The sequence below is a fragment of the Melospiza melodia genome, chromosome 4, assembly GCF_035770615.1.
Source record: "Melospiza melodia melodia isolate bMelMel2 chromosome 4, bMelMel2.pri, whole genome shotgun sequence".
Classification (NCBI taxonomy): Eukaryota; Metazoa; Chordata; class Aves; order Passeriformes; family Passerellidae; genus Melospiza; species Melospiza melodia.
The window spans coordinates 67,373,020-67,385,615 of NC_086197.1; the positions used below are offsets into that span (position 1 = coordinate 67,373,020).

Here is a 12,596-nt window from a genome sequence, read left to right on the forward strand (position 1 = left end):
GTCCCACACAAGACTGAGGCTTTTTTGTGTATGTTGGTGTCAGGTGCTGTGAGCTATGAGCATGCAGCAAATTTGTAGTTAAGGCAAGGGCAGAAAAGCCTGTTCAGTAAAAATCAGACAGTGTAAGATTGTTTGCTTAGCTTGTGGCTAGAAGTCCAGACTGGATGATAAGTGTTCAGTTCAGTCTCTGAGTCAGTACTTTTTGAAAGGTAACAGATTTAGTGTGTTTGCAATTGTAGGGCATGGTGTAATAACTTTTGTTTCCTTGACTGGGGAAAGGAAGCCATAAATAACCTGCAAATATCTGATATAGGTAGTTATATGGGTTTTTTCATAGATCCATTTCATGAATCTGAATGTAATAAATTTGCCAGACCTGCACTGCAAATTTAAACTTGTTTCTGGAATAAAAGGAATTATCTTTACAGGTTGTGGCGACAATATTTTATTGTCTAACAAGTGTTCTGTCTTAGAAAAATACCAGCATTCAGTATTGTGCAAGTCTAAATGAATTCCTGTGATACATAGCACTAAATATGAATGCTAATACTAAATTCAGTCATTGATATCCGAAGTACACAAAATCAGTTTTGCCACAATGCTGTATCTTGGATTAAAGTGGCAGAACAAAGGCATTCCGGCTTATGGCTGTTATTTTGTCTGCCTTGCATCTAGATTTTTCCAATTACATTCAAGATTTCAGTGTGGTAACTACATACTAGGTATTCTTAACCTGGTTTGGCAACTTTTTGCCTCCTTGGGCCCCTAACACTTTCAAAAGTCTTCATGTCTCCAGAAGGCTTTTTTCCCCAGAATAATATTGGCTATAAAATATTTATTAAGATGCAAATTCAAAATAAAAACTGTTGTTATTTTTATACTACATCACTGCTGCTGAATGCTAGCTAAACTGGTTGTAATGTCATTGAAAAGAAGTTGACTATTGTAGCAAAGGAGCAGGTGACCTCAAAACACCTTTTCATTTGGTGTATATTCCTCAGTGTAAGAAAATCTATCTCCTGCTCTAGCTGTTTGGCTCAGTGTTAATTTTTGAGATCCTGTCCTTGATTTTCTCTGTTATTCATCTGTGATGGCTGAATTGAAGATCAGGCAGTCTGTGCTTTTTAAGTCCTAAATAATCTTTTGTGATGGCTGTTTCCAGGTTATTTACCTGTATTTTATTAATTCACATGCCTCTACTAGAACTGAATTTGTATTTCCCTTTTTGTTTGTATTGCCCTGAATTAGTAACCTGGTTAGCAGGATTGTGGATCCTAAGAATGTGACAAAACTCTGACACCACAGTGTGTGAGGTTCTGGAAGGGTTGCTTATAGTGCTGCCCAAGAGAATCAGTGATGGATGACTACAAACACAGTAGGCTATGCAACCAACTCTACCTGTAACACAGAAGGCATTTTCTATCAGTAAATATCCTGTATTTGTAAATCATTGAAAATCTAAAGGAAACCCAGACTTTGGATCTGCTCCTAGATCCCTGTGAGGTGCTCTTCAAGACAGGTGTGAGTTCTGAGCCATAATCTCAAGACTGTTAGGGTCAGCCCCCATGTTTCACTGTGTGAGAGCTGGACGTGTGTAAATACTGCTGTGGTTGGTGTGTATGGGGACTGCTTGAAAGGAACCTTGACAACTGAATCAAGTTCAGACAATTTAGTACAGATTAAAGAAATTGTTGTCACTTTCCTAATGAGTTGCATTTTGTCAAGATTGACAAAATCCATTGCCAAGGCTTTTCCTGCTCCTGGACTCCTGATCTGCATGTGAGAGCTGTCTGCTACTCTTCTCTGGCCTAGATGGAAATTTTTATGTGTATGAATTTGTCTGCCATTTGGGGAAGAATGAGTAAAAGTTTTACTATAAACACAGACATCATTTGTGTTAATGTGAAGGCCTGTGTGGTTCTGATGTCTCTTTTTATCTCTTTGTGTTTCAGTTCATCGCTTTTGCCTCTTTATTCTTCATCTTAGTTTCAATCACAACCTTCTGCCTGGAAACACACGAGGCTTTCAACACTATTATAAACAAAACTGAGCAGGTCATCAACGGGACAGAAGCTGTGTTACAGTATGAGATTGAGACAGATCCTGCACTGACATACGTAGAAGGAGTCTGCGTGGTATGGTTTACATTTGAATTTTTAGTACGTGTTATTTTTTCTCCCAACAAACTTGAATTCGTCAAAAACCTCTTGAATATCATTGACTTTGTGGCCATCCTGCCCTTTTACCTAGAAGTGGGCCTGAGTGGGCTCTCCTCCAAAGCTGCTAAGGACGTGCTTGGTTTCCTCAGGGTGGTAAGGTTCGTCAGGATCCTCCGGATTTTCAAGCTCACCCGGCACTTTGTGGGCCTCAGGGTGCTGGGCCACACTCTGCGAGCCAGCACCAATGAATTTCTGCTGCTGATAATATTCCTGGCACTTGGTGTTTTGATATTTGCCACTATGATCTACTACGCAGAGCGGGTGGGAGCCCAGCCTAATGACCCGTCAGCGAGTGAACACACACAGTTCAAAAACATCCCCATCGGCTTCTGGTGGGCTGTAGTCACCATGACCACCCTGGGATATGGGGATATGTATCCACGGACTTGGTCAGGCATGCTGGTGGGAGCCCTGTGTGCCCTGGCGGGAGTGCTCACCATAGCCATGCCCGTGCCTGTGATAGTTAACAATTTTGGGATGTACTACTCCCTGGCCATGGCAAAGCAGAAACTGCCAAGGAAGCGAAAGAAGCACATCCCTCCTGCTCCTCAAGCCAGCTCACCCACCTTCTGCAAGACAGACTTGAACATGGCCTGCAATAGCACGCAGGGTGACATCTGCCTGGGCAAGGACAACCAGCTGATGGAACACAACAGATCATCAGGTAGGACCCCACTGGAAATGCATGTCCTCTGAAAACACTTTATAGACCAGTATGTTTGGTAGGGGTCAGAAAGCAGCCAGTCTTTCTGCCAGGAGAAGATGTAGCTCCCACCCTTCTCCCCTCCAACATTTGCGTGTGTCAGTCTCATAGAGGACAAAAATAGGTATAGTGATGTTCCCAAACCTCTATGTAGCTGGTCTATACAGTTTTGCTTGCTCTGTTGAGAATGCTTTCCTGCTGATGATATCAACCTTTTCTTTTGCCTGTTGTTTGTTGCGTTGTATGGATGTTTCTTGTTTTTCTGCATGACTGTGACTATTTGAGCAGCCACCGTGTCCCACCCTGTTGGACTCCATGGTGTTTTGCCTCAGTGTCTGTCTCTTGTGTCAGCTTTGCCTGTGCCACATCGTGGCCTGTTAAGCAAGATCCTACAAAGAAGCAGTCATTTAAAAGGAGCAGGTGCTTTACATCCAAAGCCCAGCACTCAAAGGAAATAGGAAGAAATTTTCTTTCTAGTTTTCTTTCCATTTGGCATTCTGCTTCCCTGGCTAAAAGATTCTCCTTCATCTGTGTTAGATGAAACATTGCATGATATTTACTATTCATTAAATTATACTTAGCATAGCTGATGTAAATCTTGTCAAGAAAAAAGAAAATGACAGCCCTTAGCACCATCATCGCTATTACAGTTGATTTTTGTGATTTCTATTACCTTATTTGTTAGAGTTCCAAATGATGAATCAGGAGTATTTTTTGCTTTACTCAGTGAAATTGCCTATCAAATGACAGCCTCAGTCCCTCCAAGCCACTGCTCCATGTTCCAAATCTGTTGCAATTAAAAAGTAAATTTTACCTCTCAGTATAATTAAATAGTTTAGCAGCAAGAATATTTTCTTGTTTTTTAAGTTTATTTATTCTTAGGCCAAATACAATCTGTTTAAAAGCTCACATACCAGTCATGAGATTCCAGCTGTAAAGCTGCTAAAGCGTAATAAGAGCAAAACCACTCATGACTGGTGTAATTCAGTAATTGAAATATAGATTTTAAAAAGAAGAGTCCAGAAAAATCCATCTCTGAGCAATATCCTTCTTTGGTCTGTTGCTCTGTTAGTGAAGAGCGTTTCTGTTCAAAGAAGCTCGGTTTCACTCTCCGAGTTACTGTTCACAAATTAACACAGTTTTTTGAACATCCTAAATGTATTTAAAAGGATGGAAACACTTGAAAAGACTCAGACTGACAGTAAAATATGGTTAGTTTTTCAGTGCTTTGACTGACAACCTTTGAGGTAGCATCTTTAAATTGTGAATGATAACAGCTTTTTCATGCCATCAGGTCCTACCAAAGGTATTCTGAATGGAGACAGCTCAGTGTGATCACTGTGTCTCTCATTAAGAGACACTTTTTTTGTGTCTACAGCTTTATTTACAAGGGGTTGTAATCCTTGAAGTTAGAGAGAAAGCAGACATGCAAGAAGGAGCCATTTTAAAGTGTTATCTTCCTTGTAGTACCACCACTCACATCATGCACTGTAGCTTTATTTCTAGTAGAGAATGTTATTAGAGTCACTATGAATTATGTGCAAAACTTAAAGGCTGAATTCTGCCCTTTGCATTCCCAGTTCAGAAAAAAACCATGTGCAGGTTTACATGCAAAGGTAAAGCTGAAGTTATGTGCTGTACTGAGAAGAGATTTTTTTCCTGAAGTGTGGCCTGAATTTGAAACGGTAGATAATTTTAAAAGAGAGTCCGTTGGGAGTGACAAATCAGGACAGGTACAAGTTTTGCCATTTTACAAAATAAAGTACAGAGACCAAGGCAGCATTTTATGTTGGGTACTTATGATGACAAGCAGTGCAAGTGTAATAAATATGGAAATGAAAGCTAAGTGTGTTAATAAACAGTGTATAGTGCCAAATATTGAAAATATAGTCCTTCTGGGTGAGGGCTTGTCTTTAAAACATTAAACTATATATTTTAAACAAAAATGCCTAACATGACTGACCTCTTGTTTAGCAAAAATGATAGCCAAAATAGTAGATAACTGTTTGAAATATCCAAGGCTGATTGTATTCTGACAAGTTACAGCCCAGAGTAGGTGAATAACTGAGCCTTGGTTTGATTATTTCTTCATGTTAGTTTAGTCTAATTTTATTCAAATTTTAGAAGAAGAACAGGAAAGTCAAAAGATCATTTATTCTTGAACAAAACGTATATCTTTTGTCATTTTGTACTGATTAATGATGAATTGCAATCTTGTTTTCTTCTAATGATTTACTTTATATCTACTTTTTGAGTGATGGGAATATCTGGCATTCAGCGTAAGCTCTTTGTGATGTCTCATTTCCTCATTCATTATTGTCTGTAAATGGGCATGGTGCTTTAACCAGTGTTATCAGGTGAAGACAGTGCAGGAAGTGAGCAGCCACTCTCACCTGGTGAAAGGCTCCCTCCCATCAGACGTTCTAGTACAAGAGACAAAAACAGAAGAGGGGGAACATGTTTCCTACTGACAACAGGTGATTACACGTGTGCTACTGATGGAGGGATCAGGAAAGGTATGGACTTCTTTCATTAGATCATAAAAGGTTACTCAGCAATGTGCTTGTGAAAAACAATCTTAGAGTAAATGATGTGCACAATGCTCTAAGAGGAAAGACTGTACTCACAATGTACCTTTTTTTCTTTACTCCTAGTCATTCTTTTCCTTTTAGAAACACTCATCCCCTTTAGTCTTCAAAAAATGTGCTTGATGTTGGACACTCATTTCACTTGTGTCTTCATTTGCCCGTAATCTCTAGTAGAAAAGCCTGCAGTTCAGACCTTGCTCATTCAACCACTCATCACTCAATATAACTTGTCATTCTAAAAGACAAATTAATCATATTATAACTGTAGTCTGCTCTTTATAAAATTTACAGCTGAATAAACTTCTAAGATTGACATGTCAGAAGTAAGCAACATTTCTGAACACAAAAAAGCATATCCTGAGATGCTAGTTAGATTTCTTTCAAACAAAATTTTGAGCTGATAATGCCAAAAACTATTTTTTCCCTTGGCAATACTAACCACTGACACTAAAATATTACTGTCTACCCCATCCATAATTCAGCTATGTAGTAAAACAATGCTTAACCCTTCAAGGTGTTAAAAAGGCCTTTCTAGTTATTTAGCCTCTTCAAATCTGATTACTTCCTGCTCAGTATGATGGGAGTGCCCAGGTGGAGTTTGTTTTGTGCTTGAATCTCCGACATGACTGATTATTTCTACCCCAGCAGGCCATATTTGGCTGTGGCTGCAAACCTAAGATCAGGACAGAGCCCTAAGATCAGCATGCCAGTGGTAATATTCCCATTTCCTTAAATAGGAACTGCTTTTGTTTCTTGGCAAATTATATTCCTCTGACCTTGGATCATTCAGACAGATTTTGCATTCCTGAGTGCTGAAGTGTAGTTGTTCACCTCAGAGTTCATCTGAAGTAGCCATGTGGCACTGGACAAACATTTTTGCCCGAGATTTTTCTGGCTTTTTTTTATTTTTCCCAAACTTGCTTGGTGTATAGCAAACATAGCTGTCCCAGACAGCCATATATCTAAGGGAGTTCTCTTGGGTTGTTCTGCCAATGCTCTTTATGCACTTCAGAGCATAAGCTCAATAGTTTAAACCTGTGAAGGCAGATAGGCAACCAGTTCCACGTGTATGGCATTTGCAGAGTATGACTCTACGCTCGGGCATTTTATGTACTCCTGTATTTAATGTTTAGCTTAAATGAAAAATCATTGCAAGCATGTTTTTGCACGAATTTACTACATTTTTCACTGAGCGTATATTTCACTGTCTTCTCAACAACTAGGATTATTTAAAATATCTCTAATGCTAAGAGTCTTTGAGGAGGTCAAGAACACCTGGATAAGGTAGAGTACCATGGCATCTTGCATTATCAGCTTTTTGACTTCACTCAGCAAGTTATGGTAGTAACCATGACTAGAGCAGATCAGAAATAATAAAAGAAGTTACCCATCAGCTACTAAAGACGTATTTATATAACAGTAAAACCTATTTTGTCCTGGAACATTTTGATTTGTAAATCTAGATTTAAAATAAATTTTTTTTGGTAATTTTTTTAGGTTTTGTTGTTTTTACTAGAAAAATTGGGGCTTGAGTTCAGAATGGGTAGTTTTTTGATGAGAAATATGCTCTTTGCCTGGCTCTGATGATAATCTTAATTGAGGCTGAAATGTTTTAGTCATTGGCTTTGGAGTGTATTTTATACAGAGTGGAGAAGCTAGCCCATAAGCAGAAAATATCTTCAAATAATATACAAATAGGTTTGAATGCTTGAATGTCATTCACACATCAAGTCTCCTACTTTCACATTTTATTTTTACCCTTTCCTTCTTTCCTTCTTTTGGTACGTTCTTCTTGTTTGGTTTGTTCCTCGGTTGATTCTTGATTGTTCAATTATAATTTATTCTGAGCTTTTTGCATCTCCATCTCCAAGATGATACTGATTCAGACCTGATCCATTAATATACCTGAAAAGTACTGATTTTGGATCAAGCATCTCTCACTATTCATCTTGTGTATCTGGTTTTCATTTTTTAGGAGTTTCTACTTTCTTTATAATCATTACCATCTTCTTCTCTCAGTTCTTTCCTTTTATCATTAGAAGAGTAGCAAGAAAATAATCTTAAAAACTACTTTCCTATTTTTATGCAAAAAAGCTACCTGATTATTTTGATTTTTTTTAATAAGCTTTATGTTTACAGGGAGTTTAAATATATACACTAGCATTGTGCTTCTCTTTAATTCCCTTTTCAAACAAAATTCTTTCTAGTCTGTTTAAATACTGATAAAAACTCAGAAACTGGAGGCTGTTTCAGAAATGTATCTGAATTCTGTGTAGTATCACAGTCTAGCCTGCCCTTGCCATCTGGAGGGAACATTGCACAATGTTTTAGTAGACATGAGGTTATACATTTGCGTTAAGTATAGTTCTACAGTGTGCAGATTTCAGGGTAAGAAATATGTTAATTGTCGTAAGGGGAGAGCTTAAGATATGATTTTTCCTAAAGATGCCATTAACTGTCTGTTACCTAGAGACCTGGAATTTGAGCCAGTAACTGTTTCAGTCAGAAAGAAAAAAAAAATTGCTGACATTCCATGTGGTATTTAGCTTTACCATCATTGGTATTTTAAGGTTTCTGGGGAAAAAAGTCTCATTATTTCCCTATAAGCAATTTTGACCTGAATACTTTAACCTGGCAAATGCTTAAATGCATACTTGTCTTCAAGGAAATAAGTAGTACCACTGAAATCAGTGAGACTTTCATGGTTGCACTGAAGCATGTACCCATGTACTTCAGGAGCAAGGTCCTGCCTGGCCCAGCCTTTGTTGTATTTCCTTGCTGATATCTTCAGGCTGACGAGCAGATCTGTTTCCTAACAAAAGGGGTTATTCAGCAGCTGCTGAAAATACTTGAATATGAAGATAGTGATGCAGTGAAAGCAATGCTTTTTTTTTGGTTTGCAGCATTGCCTCTACGAAGTGAAAACAATCCACACTAGCAAAAAGTAGGTAGCTAGAGCTCACAGTGTATGTGAACAGAAATATCTGCAAGTGCAATGTTCCCTTCAAATTGTGAAGCATTATGTGGTTGCCTCATTTAATGATTAATAATTTACTACTTGCTTATATGAATTAATACTGTTGATTTTGTTCGAATCATCTGGAAAAGAAGCACAAATTCAATGTTTTAAGTTTGCCATTCAGGAGGCATTTACAAATACGTCAAGCTCTGCTGTCTTATTAGACTTCTAAATTAGAAGCAAAGCCTAAGAGTTAATATTTTTGAAGATAGAGCTTCTTATATTATCATTCAATCCTCTGCAGAACTGATTTACACATACTGTATAAAATTTATCTGGTTTCTGGTTTATTTATTTTAAAGAAAAAATTGTACTATATTAGGAATTGAATGTAGCAGACATTATGTAATTTTGACAGTTCTTACAGTCTGTCTTAATGGGTTTTTGATTATGCTTAGCCAGATAGCTCAGTCACCCTGGTGGGATCCCTTATCTTGCTCTCTGTGACACCCTGCTGAAGCCCACAGTGTGATACTAAGTGCAAGATGGGATGTGGAAGAGCAGGTCAGACCTCTTGTGTGGTGGTCTGTTTAATTTTTTTGGGTAAAAGTGGATGCATTAATTTGTAAATAATTTTATTTATTAGTTTCCTTTGGTAGTAATGTGTCTCAGCACTGAGTTCTTTTGCAGGCAGATTCCCTCTGAGTCCCTGATAGCTCCTTGGATTACATTACATTGTACTGTTTGTCTTTGTCTATTTTTTGGCTGAATTCAACTGATGTCTGTGCATTTTCTCATACAAGGCTATGAAAAATCCCGAAGCCTAAACAACATAGCTGGCTTGACAGGCAATGCTCTGCGACTGTCTCCAGTAACATCACCCTACAGCTCACCTTGTCCTCTAAGGCGCTCTCGGTCTCCCATCCCTTCCATCTTGTAAACCAGATGGCGTCAATCGGCTACATAGCATTAAATCAAATACTGTTTACCACATCTTGGAAATAAATGTAGCATTAAGCATAGGCTCCACAAATATGGTCTAAGTCCTGCATGATACAACTGTCAGTAGTAAGAAAAGCCACTTGGGTACCTGAAGATTTTTGTCTTGGCTTTTAAAGATTACTTCAGGTAGCATTTCTCCTTTTATCTACTACATTGTCCTACTTTCCTGTGGCAATAAAAGGACAGTTAGTGGATGCTGTTGTCCATATATTCAATAAATAAGCATATTTTCAGGGAGATTTACTTAAAATAATGTGCTTCCAAGTAATTATCAGTCACTCCATTGAACCTCCATTTCTTGTGACTCTAATCCATTCTGAAGATGTCTGCTCTGAAGGGTCTGCTCATTTGCATGGACCATCCTGTCTCCATCACCTGACAAGCAGTGTTGCGGATCGTGGAGACCACAGAGGGCTCTGGATGTGTGTTCTCACATTGTTACCATCCTGCTGAAATGAAAGCACTGATAAACTGGTCTGCATGTGGGATTGTTTTTCTGTGTTTAACCTTTTCTTTTATTTTTTAACTATCTACTTGTTTATAAACGACTTTATTTTGTGATTAACTTATTTCGGTACTGGATTGCTGTATCAGAGTTCTGAATGTCTCCGGTTGTTTGCACACAGATAACTGCAAAGAGGTTGTCATTACTGGTTACACGCAAGCAGAAGCCAGATCTCTTTCTTAATGGCTTGGGGAAGGCACAAAACATGCAAGAAAGGTAAACGCCATCCAGACTTGCAATTTTAAGCTAGCAAGTGCTGCTTGGTACTGTAGTATTTTCTCTACTCCAGGGTTCTTCAACATTTTCAGAAGCTGAGTACCAAGTAAAATTGAAACAATTTTTGGGGGCTTTTTTTTACCATTGTAAGAGGGTAGTAGTTCTCAAGTCGGGTTTTTGACCAGCCTTATACCTCTGGCTAATGGGCTTCAAAAATTTCTTCAGTCAATGTTTTTTGAGGTGATTTGTCCTATGTGTTGTTTGTCTGTCTGTTTTGCAACCTGTCTCCTTGTAGTCTCCATCTGTCTCCATAAAGCACAGAGATTCTGTTAAAATGCCCCCTTCTTTTAAGTTGAACTAAGAACACTTTTTTCTCCTTTTCTCTTTTTTCCATATGCACTATACATCCGTGTATAGATAGAAATATACATATTTTTCAAGTGCAGTTAGTATCATCTAGACTAACTCGTGTGCACTCCTAAGGTTTTTTTGAGCGGCTTTTCAGCACTGACCGGTTGCCTATTGCATCAATTTTCCTCCCAGCAACCAGCATTCATTACAATTTTGAAACTGTATCTCCTCTAGTGGCTTTTTCATTCAATACTAACCTCTGTTTATGCAACAGGACAAATGCAATGGCAAATTTGAGGTTCTGGGCTGGTGAGGAAAAATTATCCTTAAACTGTAGAGTTTTAGAAGACCATAATGACTGAAATCTTCTTAAGTGATCCTTGAAATTGTTGAATAATACCTGACTGTCATGTTTTACTTTTTGTTAGGAAAAGAAATTAAATTTATTGTTGACCATGTAACATGTTCTTCTGTATATAGCCAAGCCCAATAGCATGACCTGCATGTCAGAATTCTTGTACAATAATGTAGTTATCAAAGTATACATTTCTGATATTTAGAGATGTACATTGATTTACTTTTGGTAAAATATTGTCAATAGAGAGATAATTTCAAACAGCTTTTAGCAAATGAATTAATATAATATCTGGTGCTGCTGTTATATTAACTACAGTGTTGTACAGAATTTATCATGGATTTTTGACTGCTGAAAAAGGGACAATGGAATTTAGCCATACCAAGGACTGTACTGGAAAGAGACTGCTGCTGCTGAATGGGCCCTGATAAACGACTCACACCTTGAGGAGGTCACTGAGACTTTGCGTGCGAAGCAGAGCTTGTTAAAGAAGATGAAAGACCGCTCGTAATTACTGCTGCCAGAGGAAGGGGTGACTAGTCACTGTTGATGAGTCAGTGTAAATAAAACGTGTGTGCATGGAAAATCAGTTTTTATCTATATCAAGGAAAGCTGAATTCATGTCATCATTGCTAAGGTTCCATGCAAAGACCCCCACCCCTGTGTTTATTATTCCTGGTTCCTGCAGTAAGCTGTGCTGTGGATCATACAAAGACACACGCTTAATAATGATAGTGATGTAAACTACATCTGTCTTGACTTCTGTCATACTAATGGCATATATTGCAAAAGTCACAAATTTGAACAGAATAGGTTTGCATAAGTCCTTGCTTTCTCAGTTTGCCATGACCTAAATTGTTATGAATTGTAGTGTACATGCCAAGTCCTAAGTTTACTTTTCACTTTGATAACAAAAATGTGACTGCAGACAAACATCACTGACTTTGTTCACAGCACACAGTCTTCTTTCATTGTTACCTCAAACTATAAGTATTATCAGAAATAAAATTCTGGCAGCAAGAATATTTTGTGTTTTTTTTTTTTTTTAATTCAAAGTGTTGCAAACCCAACATAATAAGTATAAAAGTTGTATTAAAATTATATTCTACAAATGTATATTTTGCATAAAATATATATATTCTTTGATAAGTTATTTTCTGTGATTTTTGTGGTAAATGGATCTAGTCTATTCTATGTTTATGAGACATTGTAGTGCTACGATGTGGTAATTATGTTCTCTCCATCCTATTCAGTGGGAAATTCTCCAGAATCTGTTTTGTCACCCTGGTGTCCCAATTGTAGGGACCTGTCCCAGTTGTGAAACTCTGTATCGTGGAACTTCTGTGAACATGTCAAGGTGCATGCACAATCCTGGTGGAAACCAGTGGAAATGTAATACCTGAAATGGAGAATAAAAGGCAAAAGACCTGGGGAGGAACTTGGAACATATCTTCTGAACTGGCTCATGAGCTTTCTTTAGCTGTATCGGTCCCCTACCTGCTAGTGGCCATCCCAGTTCTCCATCCAGCCTCCTGGAATGCCTGAGGAGCTGATTCAAATGCAAGCATAAGGTGGCTTCTGCAACAATTGAAAATTTATCAGCTTGTTAATGACCCTGTGCCTCATGTGAAAGTTTCTGTCAGGCTGGGTATTTTAAGTCTTGATGGGAGTTTTGTTGCATCCTGGTGTGAAGTCAAA

The 12,596-nt window shown here is 38.1% G+C and overlaps 1 protein-coding gene across 10 annotated transcripts in view; it reads left to right on the top strand.

The window, feature by feature from the left end:
• The window catches only part of KCNC2 (potassium voltage-gated channel subfamily C member 2), a 100,980-nt gene extending 88,633 nt beyond the window's left edge, over positions 1-12,347 (top strand). For 2 of the 10 annotated variants that reach the window (XM_063155027.1, XM_063155028.1), the window contains exons 3-5: positions 1,953-2,883; positions 5,271-5,438; positions 9,273-12,347. In XM_063155027.1, coding sequence (XP_063011097.1) covers positions 1,953-2,883; positions 5,271-5,438; positions 9,273-9,409 — 1,236 coding nt within the window. In that variant the 3' untranslated portion in view covers positions 9,410-12,347. Of the gene's footprint in view, positions 1-1,952; positions 2,884-3,210; positions 3,343-5,270; positions 5,439-6,733; positions 6,795-9,272 lie in introns of all 10 variants that reach the window. The other 8 variants (XM_063155037.1, XM_063155030.1, XM_063155032.1 and 5 more) reach the window with 8 other exon arrangements.
• The last annotated feature ends 249 nt before the right edge of the window (positions 12,348-12,596 follow it).